Here is a 13542-nt window from a genome sequence, read left to right on the forward strand (position 1 = left end):
TAGCATTTTCCACATCCATTAGTCTCTGGTTTCATGGACAGTGCTTTTATAGCCTATTAGTTTCCTGTCCTTACCCTTAGTGTTGTAGACAGAGTTTACTGACTTTGATGTGATGTGTTGTAGGCTTGTGTTTCAGTAGCCCATAATCTGCAATTGGTGGCTTGAGTTATTTTCCCCACTGGTGTAGTCATTTTCCCAAAATTCTGTTTGTGTTTCTTGAAATTATACTGGTGTTCATTCACTAAATTCCGGTTTACAAAAAGTCACATCCCTCAACAACAATCTTATAGTATTTGTGCTAGTGCCTTTACTTGAAAGTAATATTCTAAAACAAAAATATTGGTTACTTAAATGGTTACCAAACAAAACATTAGCTCTTGCGCTCATACCATTATGCAAAACATATTTTTTGTTTGTTTTGAAACCAATAAGACAAATGCTGGAAAGTACAGTACATCTGTGTTTCAAGACACATGTACAGTATCCTTGTTTATAAATAGATTGTAAACAATTTCCTCTTTACAAGTGGCTGTTTCGGTCCAGTTCAGCCTTTATCTATGCTATATACCGTTCTATTTTAATCTCACTCAACTATTGGTCCGTTTCCATTTATGAAACCTCCCCAACCCGTTCACAGCGTTTCCTAGGTCGAGTTTTACAGGGCGTCTGCTTCTGACGCGCGCTATTACTCAACTATACAAATAGAAACACAAGAATGGTAATCAAACAAATATACACGTGCATCTAATATATTGCTTTTGTTTGTTTATGACGCCATAGTTATTTTGTTAGAATGATTGTGTGGTATTTAATTACCACTTCCCATAATAGCCTATAGACTTAACCTACAGTAGGCATATTTTATATAGCAACAGCAATTCGTAAAATTCTCCGATTATGGGGTGTCTTTATAAAGGACTTTTTTAATGTAATTCATTTTGCTCTTTTTTGTTGTTGTAGATGTACACCATAACGCCAAAACCCTAAACCCAATGAATCATGTTAAAGCTACTATGATAATAAAAGTATGGCTCACATAATGCTCTCATCTGAATACTCTTATGATGTGGCCTCTTGGTTATCTCAAGGTCTTCCCTTCTTTACAATGACACAACTATTCCATCTGGTCTGTTTTATCCTCAAGGTCATGGAGTGAAGCCATAGTATTGGTGAAATAAATATGCTGTCTTTTATAATAGCCAAATATAACAGGCTATATCCATAAATTTATAATTGTTTGTTAGATCTAGTCAACAATGAGCAGCATGTACTATTAAGAAAAGTTGCTTTGACTGTAGCCAAAATCATATTCTGCCTGGCTGATATAGCGAGACTCAGATTATAAATGCAGGCCTACTGAGTGTTTTCAACGGTGATAAATGACACATTGTAGGTGCCCCATAAAGGGTTGTCAGGGTACCAGAAACAATGTGCCAATAAAGAGTTATTGACCACAGAATTGGGTGCCACATTGAATCACTGATCCTTCAATGGTCAACATTTTGCGTTGATAATTTAAAGCTTTGCCATGTTATTTTCACCCCAAATTAATTTTAATTACTTATCACAAATTAGGTTACTAATTTAAAAGAATGTGTCCCCATAATAAACATACACTTTTAATCCTACAGTAGATCAGTTGGAGGGTTTTGCCCATATTTTGCATTTTTCTACAAGCTTGCTTGAGTTCAACAGTTTTCAGGAGAAACTACGTGTCATTAATGGGTGTCGCTGTTGTACGAATGACGGTCGCTCTTGCCTTGCACTGGTGACAAACAGGAACTCATGCAAGCAGGCGGCAACAGTCGGAGCGCTGAAGTAGCGGAGGGTCAGCCATATTGCCGCGCTGTTACTTCTGCAGAGGAGTGTCCGAGGCTGCCCTGCGGCAGAACCATCTTAAATCACACCTGCTCTGGTAAGCCATTGTACCTATTAATGAATAGTGTATCGAATATTTATGTGAACGTGAGACTGTTGAACAGAATAGGGATGCTCACTACTTTGTTTCCGCACTTGTTGCACCACTTCTGCCGCCGCTTCCCACAAAGGGGGGAAATATAACAACAGGTGTCAGGGATTATTGTAGTAGCTTGTGGCTTGGTAAAATGCTACAAATGGAAGGTTATGTAGCTTGCAAGTGTAAAAATGTATCCATGATGCAACGGCTATTTTTATTCCAATGTTTGCTCCAAAATGCACAATTAAAGCCTATTCGAGTCGGTCGAATAATTATCTTGGATAATAATATTATGACATTTGACAACAAAGAAGATTCACTGATTAGCCCAGTAGCCTATGCTAGGTACTACAGATTTAGGTTGGTGACGTTAGGTGGACTCAACTTGTTTCCTTTGTAGTTCTGTCTACTTCTACACACGTCGTGTAACCTAATAGGTTTTGTTACTTTTGAAATAGCCTAAACAGTGTTGGCCTAATGTGTATTTTCTTCAGAAGTTAATGAAGCTCGTGGTTATTTTGTGATCCCAATTGAGGTCGCGCCCTGTTAAAGGATATAGACAAGTTGTTACATTGTAACAGACGGCAGACCCTAAGCGCAACAGTATATTTGATGTCCCTGTGATGGATAGGCTACTTTGTATTGGCTTCACATCACCCAGTAGTAGCCAAGATGAATTGATTCTGAAGGAATATGTATCTGCAGTACACCGTGTATCATATACTGTAGGCTACATCGAACGTCCCCTAATCATTTTACCCAAGCAAGGATCACACCTAGATACCACAGTAGTGGTGCTGAAGTAAAATATTTACCTATAAGGGTGGAGACTCCTAATTTATTTCGGTGTTAAAGCTCGACTCTCCTTTTTGTGGCTGTTATGGGTGAGGCTCGTCTAATCTGAATTTCCATAGACTATTTATAAAAAATGATTCATACGGCTGTACGAGGGCTGCGTCAACCAATCTCTATTTCGCACCAGTGTTTAAAGAAGGAAGGGTAGTCCCGTCTGACTGGTTATCACCGGAGTGGCTGAAACGCGTTTATCCTCTTTCGCTCTCTCTGACAGGAAGGCACTGACTGGGGAGAAGTCACCTAGTAGGCTATCCGAAGTATTTGGAAACCAACTTTACAGCTCCGCGCACGGACCCAGGAAAAGGACACAAAATGCCTAAAGCTGTAAGTATTGCAGTGATTTTATATATTTCAAAGATGTTAATATCGTCCGAGTTCTACTGAGTTGTCTAAACATATGCTTGGTAACTAAAGAGGATATGTTGGCAGCCCTGAGTCGAGATCCAAGTAGCCCAGGCAGGCAAGAGACACGATGTCTGCTCACGATAAGAGGTACTATAAGCTATTTGTGCTGTAATGACTATCTTACACCAAATATATATTATTTTTCTATGGTTTAATTTGTAGTTTCACTTGTAGATGAAAACACAAACATCCTCACTTATATCAATACATTCTCTTGAAGATGAGAATAAGAAGTTGGCCTCTTGTAAGTAAGTGGTCACACTGTCTGAATATATGTGCTTCCTCACATGAAGTCTAGTCATCTTCATTAGTCTTACTCTCAGAAACTTTTATTTGACTTAATGTAATATCCTAGCTGAGGCCTACCTGGGTTTACAGCTGGTCATTTTTTTGGTGACATTTGTCTTTGACAGCACTTCCAAAAAAACTATGGACTTTCATTAGCCCCAGTCTCCCATCTGAGACGCTAGAAGACTAGGAGTCATAAAGTGTTAAGAGCATCACTGGAAAGTGACATCATTGTGGTGCTGGCTGCATGACACAGTAGCACTCTCTGGTACTCCACATTTATGCACACAACTTGAAAACCTGCCCCTTTTTGGTAATATAATGGCAGACCGTTTCTTTTCTCTCCACGATATCAATGATGAGGCATAAGCATCGATTTACTGCCACTGACTGGCTTCTCTCTATATACCGTGAGTTAAGAAAGACATTAAATATTGCCAATGTTTTTTTTGATGATCTTGCTCCTATTTATAGCATTGGTTGGTCAACATTTTTTGTTAGGTAGTGGCTGCTTCGCTCACTACTGACTAGAAGGGCTTTCTATAACACAAACTGAGTTTCACTGACATGATGAGCAGCCCATATTGAGATTCAGTATTGTGAGTTGTGATGCAAGACTATCAACCATTTAAGTCAAAATCCTATTTACTGTGAAAAACACATCAAACCTGGTAGAATGTATCTATCATATAGATAAATAAAACTAGAGTAGAGTTCATTGGTTTAGAAGAGAAAGTAATCTGACAAGAGAAAGTTGAGATTTGAGCAGCTGAGATTGAGATCCTGGTTTGGTGTTCTCTCTCTCAACTTACACTTGTCAAAATGAGACATTGTCAGCAGGTTGACCTTTAATGGGATACATCTTGTCCTGGAGGCAGAGCCGAGTGATGTCCGCTAGATGGGCCAGCTGCAAAGTCAAAATTGGCTAAATATCGTAAGAATTCACAAAAACAAAAATTGGATTAAATTTGTCTTAAATTAAGGTTGGGAATAAAGTAAACAGTGCGGTAAAGATTAGGGTTAGGTTTCAGATTGTATGACTTTGTGGCTATGCCAGCTATTGACTGTCCTGCAGAGCTGCCTCCAGTACATGAGTCATCCCAATAAATGCCAACCTGCACATTGTCATCAAGTGAATCATGTTCCCTCCTTGGCTCTCCCTGAATCCTGTTTCACGGCCCCTTGAACATCCATTTTACAGTAAGACACACACACACACACACACACACACACACACACACACACACACACACACACACACACACACACACACACACACACACACACACACACACACACAAATACCGATGTGGGTGTTTCCTTCTCATGTCTGAAACCCATTGTTAATAATTTGTTCTCGAGTATAATTGATAACTCAATAATATGACGATGCCTGCTGTAACGCCCTCTGATCATGTCACCCCGAATAGTCATCATGTTGGCACTTATCACATCATTATATATTTAGACATCATTATATAGTCTTTAGTTGTTAACAAAAGTTAAAACACTATGTTCAGTCAACAAGTTGGCCAAGCTGAGGTGCCCCAGTCTGCAAAACTAACCCACTATTAGAGGTCTCAGTCCTAAATACCTTATTGAAAGGGACACAGCAGGGGTGTATTCTACCCCCACTCCAGTCTCCATGGGACCTTCAGGTAGGACCCAGGTCAGCAGATAGGTCCCAGTCCAGTGGTAGTTTATGGCTATATGGTTCTGTGGGGCATTGCAGACATGTTCCCATGACAACCCCACATTGCAACAGACTCCTTTAAAGCCATACAAACCGTTGTTAAATATTGAATGGGAATGCAGCATGCAGCCCATTCTGTTGAGCCACTGTGGTGAGATGATCATCACCATCGGTCAACCAACTCATTAACCAGTGAAGGGTGTTGCATAATAGACCAGAGGTTCTCAACTGGTTTTGGCTCGGGACCCAGAATGAACCAGGTTGTCTCAGTATTCAGTATTCCCAATATTCCTATCTTTAAGGCCGAAATGCAATCTAGAAAACTAGTTTTAATGCTATATTGACTGTAAATGTAGCAATTATATTACACAAGTGAACAACATTCCTACCTTTTTCATTGTCAATAATTCCATATTGATCATATTCTTGATGAAGAATGTTGGCAAGCTCACTTGTTTGAGACCACAAAATCTGCTAATTGGCGTTAATAGCTACATATTGAAAATATATTTATTGAAGATTTTTTCCCAAAGAATACATTTCTACACACTTTCTACCTTTCTACCTGGTATGTTGTTTAAATTCAGACTGCAGTATTTTTTCACCCCCCAAAAATGTATTATATTTAAAAAAAGATGTATATATATTTTTTTTTACTTAGACACCCGCGATCCACTCAACCTCAATTTGGTTACGACTAGGGATGTAATGATTCACAGATACACATTGGTCCCCGGTTCAAATGTTTAATAAGATGTGAGTGCATCGGTCCGCGGGGCCCCATACGATCCAAATGTAGCATGTTCAAACGATCCAAATGTAGCATGCATCGGTCAGAAAATGTATTCAAGTGTTATTCATTGGCAGTTGACTTTTTTGTATTTTTTGTATTATTTTCTTTATACCTTCGGAAAATACCTGTCATCTTTTGTGACAACCGCATCCTCGCCTTCAGTGTGGAACTAAGCATGTAATTGTGTTGACAGTCATTGATCTACAAGTCATTTTGCATTCCCAACAACCCTAGGCACTATCAGTAGCATAGTCAAACTGCGTGCTATGCAGCTTTGCACAATGACCAACTAGAGCTATTCTGTTCGGTTTCTGTTAGATTATAAAAAGAATAATCTCTGTTTTCTATTATTATTTGAAACATTAAACGCAATATGCATTATGAGGGTTGAATGCCGTAAGAACACAGAATAAAACTATTAATAAAAGTCCCATGATGGTAGTGACTGCCCATTACACTTATTAACCATCATTTATTCACATTACTTTAATCAAATCATTTCAGTTGTTGTGCATATTACATTTGTTTTATTTGATGACTTTATTTCATTCCAAGTCATCATCTCATCTCTATAGAGCTGCTGCCTATGCAGCCTTACAAAATCACTATTTTAGTAGTCTGGATTTGATTTATCTCTAGATAAACTGTGCAATGTGCGCATTGAGCTCACAAAAAACCCACTGGAAATGGAATTCAAATTATTGAACCAATGTTGGTTAATTAGTTGTTTAAAAAACAGAAAATAACCAACATTTAAGTTAATCGCTCAGCACTAGTGATCTGGCACATCTGCGCGTCACCTTCAGCATTCAAATGTTTGTAAAATGGCTTGCTCTTTCTAATTTTGGTAGTTTTGCTTGAAACAATCAGTATTATGGTAATTTTTGGATATACAGGGTAAAGTTGATAATTTCATAACGAGGACAGTAATCACTTTTTCTACCCGCACTGCATGGTAGAAGCAACTCAGTCCGAGTCTGTCAACACATCCAAACAGTCTAAACTATTCGATTGAGATGAGACGGGGGCCAAATCCAAAATTGTGCTATATATTCCTTGTCTATGTCATAGCAGATTTTAAAAGATAAATATAGAGCCAGTAATGTATCAAACACTTTTAATCTGCAATAATGACAAATTCATGAGTGGGTGATGGTGATTTCAGATTAAAAGTGTGGGGGGGATTGCCCCCCCCCTAACTGATATTGGGGTGGTAGATACCCAGTTTCCCTTATGGCTCAGCTCAGGTACCTACATACACCATAGACATATACATCATTTACACACACACAGACAGACAGACACACACAGACAGACAGACAGAGATCCAGTTCAGAGAGGCCCATAATTTAGAATGGAAAATGAATGTGTTTATGCAACAAATGTTAGTGTATCGCATTGAGCCAAATCACATTTGGTTTGTTGATTAATATACAAAGGACCATTTCGAGTCAGTTGGAAAGTTTGCTGTCATAAGCATATGTGTATTTCTCTTGTGGTTTCAGAATAATAATTATAGTCATTCTCACCAGAGTTGCACTTTCTGGAAATGTAGGTCTTTGCCCAGTGTATTTTTATCATTAATGTCATGTTTTCTGGTAATGTTCTGACTGAATGGCTTCAGTGACTTACCGTTAGTCGAATCGCATGAGATCAGATGTTACTCACCCACTGGTTTTTGTGTGTGTGGCGGTGCCCACTCACTTGTTCCTCTCTCTGTTGGTCTGGGTGTGTTGACTTAGGGTGCCCCAGTTTAGTCATTACTCTAGGTATATTATACAACGATGTGGAGGGATAACATTGTGCACGTTTCCTGTCCTTTTCCTCCACTTAGCTGATCCGGAGTCAGTTTAACTCTGTCGTCACAGGGAAGAGGACTGTCTGTCTCCCTCACACAGCTGATCTTGAGTCAGTTTGACTGTGTGCAGTCTGGGACCTAAGGTCCGTTTAGAAGGCATAGTGGTATAGGAGAGGAACCACTGGGGAGGCCCAGCTGAAAGGGGATCTTTGTGTTGCTGTTTAATGGAGTTTTTTTCTCTGTCTCTCTTTTTTTTACCTCTGTTTTGGATGCTGCTTCCCACAAGTGTGAGCTAGGAGCCCCTCACCTCCAGGTTTAGTGATGATACTGTCAGTCTTGGGTTGGGTTCAATAGAGAGAAAGCATTTTGAAATGGAGTCAAACAAGTAGGTACTTGCTAAATTTGTCCAATAACAACACATATTTTCATTTTTGTGTTGGAAAATGTTTTGCTACGGTGTGCCATGCTGAACTCCTGTTGAACTTCCCCTCCTCCTCCTACTGGACTCCCAGACTCAGACTGACCCAGTCACAGCTGCCCACAACATTCAATAGTCCATTATCAGGCTTTTCCAATGCAAAAAATAAACAAACTTTCATGCTACCTTACCTACCTTACCTTTCATCTACCTTAGCTACGTTACCTACCTTACCTAAACTTACCTACCTTACCTTTTCATCTGCCTTACCTACCTTACTTTTTATCTATCTTTCCTACCTTACCTTAACTTACCTAACCTTACCTTTAATCTACCTTACCTACCTTACCTAAACTTACTTACCTACCTTACCTACCTTACCCTTTCATCTACCTTACCTACACTACCTTACCTACCTTACTTTTTATCTACCTTACCTAACTTACCTACCTAACCTAAACTTACCTACCTTACTTTTTATCTATCTTTCCTACCTTACCTTAACTTACCTAACCTTACCTTTAATCTACCTTACCTACCTTACCTAAACTTACTTACCCACCCTACCTACCTTACCCTTTCATCTACCTTACCTACACTACCATACCTACCTTACTTTTTATCTACCTTACCTACCTTACGTACCTTACCTAAACTTACCTACCTTACCTTTAATCTACCTTACCTACACTACCTTACCTACCTTACCTTTAATCTACCTTACCTACACTACCTTACCTACCTTACTTTTTATCTACCTTATCTACCTTTTATTTACATTACCTACCTTATATTTTCATCTACCTTTTATCTACATTACCTACCTTACATTTTCATCTCTCTTTTACCTACATTACCTACCTTACCTTTTATCTACATTACCTACCTTACGTTTTATCTACTGTAGTTGAATGCACTGACTGTATGTCACTCTGGATAAGAGCATCTGCTAAATGACCTAAATGTAAATGTAAATGAAAATTTATCTCGTAGTCCATTCACATTCACTTTGTTCTGAACGGGTTGAATTGTTCTTTCCATGGAATAATTGTCTACTGCCATCATCACGTCAGTTATTCTGTGTAGGCTCAGTATGTAGCCTACGAGGCAGCTAGGGAGCATGGCTGTGAGTCAACAGTCAGTCAGTCAGAGCCCAGGCCCCAGCCCAGAAGACGTCCCGTTTGGCCGTTTCCATTAGGCACCATTGAGTTTGCTCACTACAGAGCCTCAATGTCATTCACAATGGCCAGGAGATGACAGATTACACCAAAGGCTCTGCTAACAGCAGGCTCCCGCTCCCTCATCTCTAAGTCCACACACTTCTTTATAGGGTTGTCAGTCAGTGCTAACCAATAACCTGGGTAAATACTGTACTGTAGAACAGAATCATAACTGAAACAACATCTGACCTAGAAGAGAGAGTTGAAGGACTAGTGTGTGTTAGAGTGCTCACAATGCTGACATTGTAATGAATATGATGTATTTTAGCAGGACTTTAGTCACTGAAGTGGTGATATCCTATCACGGGTCTGTATTGTGAAAGCCTTACACAGTTGATGTCATCTCTCATTCATGGAAATCGGGAAGACGCTCTCATTGCAACTCACGAGGCTGTTTGTTTTTCTACGTTTTTCTCCGTATTTTCAACGTTTTAGTTGTTTGAATCATTTTATTACCTCAGTGGACCTCCGTAAGCAGGCCAAAACTAGAAGGACTTGCCCTGTTTGTGCAGCATAGGTCAGCCTTATCAATCATTAACCGAAGAATGGAAACGCATGCCTTTTCTCTCAAAACGGCAGTGAATGGACAAGCCTGTATTGACAAACTTCCCTGCCCACCCAGACTAGCTTAGTATGAAATCTGAAACGAGAGCTCAGGAGTAAATATTTGAAGTAAAACACATCGTGATTTTCCCGCTCAGTTCCCTCCGATCAGTCTTTCTGTCTGTTACAAAGCATAGATAAACAAACACATGCTCTGTTGTGTTTACTCTGTCTTCACAGACAGTATCATCCCCTTTGAAGTACACGTCTGTGTGACAATGTACATTGCTTCTCAGCTGCTCTGTCACTGTTAGTTCCTATAGTGTTTTAACCCCTCTCTCTCTGACTAGATAGTAAATAGTCATGTTTTTGTGTTTCTAATGTCTTTCTGTCATGTCTCTCCCTCCACAGGTCAATGTTCGTGTCACCACCATGGACGCTGAGCTGGAGTTTGCCGTCCAGCCCAGCACCACTGGTAAACAGCTCTTTGACCAGGTCAGTGTTTACAGTATTCTTCTAGCTGTTATATTCATAGGGTTGGTCCTGTTATTACCAGCAACAACAGAGACATTTTTATTAAATATCTTTTGAAACCATCCTCTGTGTGTGTGTGTGTGTGTGTGTGTGTGTGCACGCGCGTGCTAATCAGTTGCCCTGCTCTAGTGACCAAGCCCACTCCCCCACCTCTCCATACCTCCAGGCCTGTCCTGTACCCACTCACAGCCATTGATATGTTATCTATGGCAGTGTTTCAATAGATTTGAACTGGAATTGTTCTTATCAGACCCTCTCTCCTCACGTACTCTAGCAACCATTTCCCGAAAGGGGTGTTGTGCTTAGAGCCAAGAGGTTACTGAAACTGATTACTGGTAGTGTGAGGCTACTGAAACTGATTACTGGTAGTGCGAGGCTACTGAAACTGATTACCGGTAGTGTGAGAAGTGAGAGTCAAGAGGTTACTGAAACTGATTACCGGTAGGGTGATGTTACTGAAACTGATTACCGGTAGTGTGAGAAATGAGAGTCAAGAGGTTACTGAAACTGATTACCAGTAGTGTGAGAAGTGAGAGTCAAGAGGTTACTGAAACTGATTACCGGTAGGGTGATGTTACTGAAACTGATTACTGGTAGTGTGAGGCTACTGAAACTGATTACTGGTAGTGTGAGAAGAGAGTCAAGAGGTTACTGAAACTGATTACTGGTAGTGTGAGGCTACTGAAACTGATTACAGGTAGTGTGAGGCTACTGAAACTGATTACCGGTAGTGTGAGGCTACTGAAACTGATTACCAGTAGGGTGATGTTACTGAAACTGATTACCGGTAGGGTGATGTTACTGAAACTGATTACTGGTAGAGGTTACTGAAACTGATTACCAGTAGTGTTAGAAGAGAGAGCATGATAAAAGCCTTTTTCTTTTTATCAGATTACAATATATATAACAATGTAGATGTAAAATTGACATTATTTATGGAAGTGAATAGAGGTCGACCGATTAATCGGAATGGCCGATTAATTAGGGCCGATTTCAAGTTTTCATAACAATCGGGAATCAGCATTTTTGGACACCGATCATGGCCGATTACATTGCACTCCACGAGGAGACTGCGTGGCAGGCTGACTAGCTGTTATGCGAGTGCAGCAAGGAGCCAAGGTAAGGTGCTAGCTAGCATTAAACGTATCTTATAAAAAACAATCAATCTTAACATAATTACTAGTTAACTACACATGGTTGATGATATTACTAGTTTATCTAGCTTGTCCTGCGTTGCATATAATCGATGCGGTGACTGTTAATTTATCATTTAATCACAGCCTACTTCGCCAAACGGGTGATTTAACAAGCGCATTCGCAAAAAAAGCACTGTCGTTGCACCAATGTGTACCTAACCATAAACATCAACGCCTTTCTTAAAATCAATACACAAGTATATTTTTTAAACCTGCATATTTTGTTAATATTGCCTGCTGACATGAATTTATTTTAACTAGGGAAATTGTGTCACTTCTCTTGCGTTCTGTGCAACAGAGTCAGGGTATATGCAGCAGTTTGGGCCACCTGGCTTGTTGCGAACTGTGTGAAGACTATTTATTCCTAACAAAGACAGCCGACTTCGCCAAACGGGGGATGATTTAACAAAAGTGCATTTGCGAAAAAAGCACAATCGTTGCACGAGTGTACCTAACCATAAACATCAATGCCTTTCTTAAAATCAATACACAGAAGTATATATTTTTAAACCTGCATATTTAGCTAAAAGAAATCCAGGTTAGCAGGCGATATTAAACTAGGGAAATTGTGTCACTTGTCTTGCATTCATTGCACGCAGAGTCAGGGTATATGCAACAGTTTGGGCCGCCTGGCTCGTTGCAAACTGATTTGCCAGAATTGTACGTAATTATGACATAACATTGAAGGTTGTGCAATGTAACAGCAATATTTAGACTTATGGATGCCACACGTTAGATAAAATACGTAACGGTTCCTTATTTCATTGAAAGAATAAATGTTTTGTTTTCGAAATGATAGTTTCCGGATTTGACCATATTAATGACATAAGGCTCGTATTTCTGTGTGTTATTATATTATAATTAAGTCTATGATTTGATAGAGCAGTCTGACTGAGCGGTGGTAGGCAGCAGCAGGCTCGTAAGCATTCATTCAAATAGCACTTTACTGTGTTTGCCAGCAGCTCTTCGCAATGCTTCAAGCATTGCTCTGTTTATGACTTCAAGCCTATCAACTCCCGAGATTAGGCTGGCAATACTAAAGTACCTATTAGAACATCCAGTAGTCAAAGGTATATGAAATACAAATGGTATAGAGAGAAATAGTCCTATAATAACTACAACCTAAAACTTCTTACCTGGGAATATTGAAGACTCATGTTAAAAGGAACCACCAGCTTTCGTATGTTCTCATGTTCTGAGCAAGGAACTTTAAACGTTAGCTTTTTTTACATGGCACATATTGCACATTTACTTTCTTCTCCAACACCTTGTTTTTGCATTATTTAAACCAATTTGAATGTTTCATTATTTATTTGAGACTAAATAGATTTGATTGATGTATTATATTAAGTTAAAATAAAAGTGTTCATTGTTCATTCAGTATTGTTGTAATTGTCATTATTACAAATATATATATCTATATAAAAATCGGCTGATTAATCGGTATCGGATTTTTTCCACTGGTCCTCCAATAATCGGTATTGGTATCGGCGTTGAAAAATCGTAATTGGTCGACCTCTAGAAGTATCGGCGTTGAAAAATCGTAATTGGTCGACCTCTAGAAGTGAATCATCCCAACCATTGTCGTTCCCATGGAACCCAGAAATACATCTGTTTGAGCCGGTCACTGACATCAATGTTTTCTGTACAGCATCTTTGAATACAGAATGTTTGTATGGTAAGTATAGAGGGACAATAAGATAATATCGTATTGTTCTCAGATTACTGTACATTGACAAGAGCTTGTAGTAAGTTGCTGCCGTAACCTCTTGTTGGTTGGTACTTCAGTGTAATGTACTGGATGTGAGAAGGCGGCAGCTATCTTAGTGGTTAGAGCAAAGG

The 13542-nt window shown here is 39.4% G+C and overlaps 1 protein-coding gene across 1 annotated transcript in view; it reads left to right on the top strand.

Moving 5' to 3' along the window:
• The first annotated feature begins 1713 nt into the window (after nucleotides 1-1713).
• The window catches only part of ezrb (ezrin b), a 64493-nt gene continuing 52664 nt past the window's right edge, over nucleotides 1714-13542 (top strand). The window contains exons 1-3 of the mRNA XM_014143991.2: nucleotides 1714-1915; nucleotides 3027-3136; nucleotides 10382-10465. Of these exons, the coding sequence (XP_013999466.1) occupies nucleotides 3125-3136; nucleotides 10382-10465 (96 nt within the window). The 5' untranslated portion in view covers nucleotides 1714-1915; nucleotides 3027-3124. The remainder of the gene's footprint in view (nucleotides 1916-3026; nucleotides 3137-10381; nucleotides 10466-13542) is intronic.

This window comes from Salmo salar, chromosome ssa15 (genome assembly GCF_905237065.1).
Source record: "Salmo salar chromosome ssa15, Ssal_v3.1, whole genome shotgun sequence".
NCBI lineage: Eukaryota > Metazoa > Chordata > Actinopteri > Salmoniformes > Salmonidae > Salmo > Salmo salar.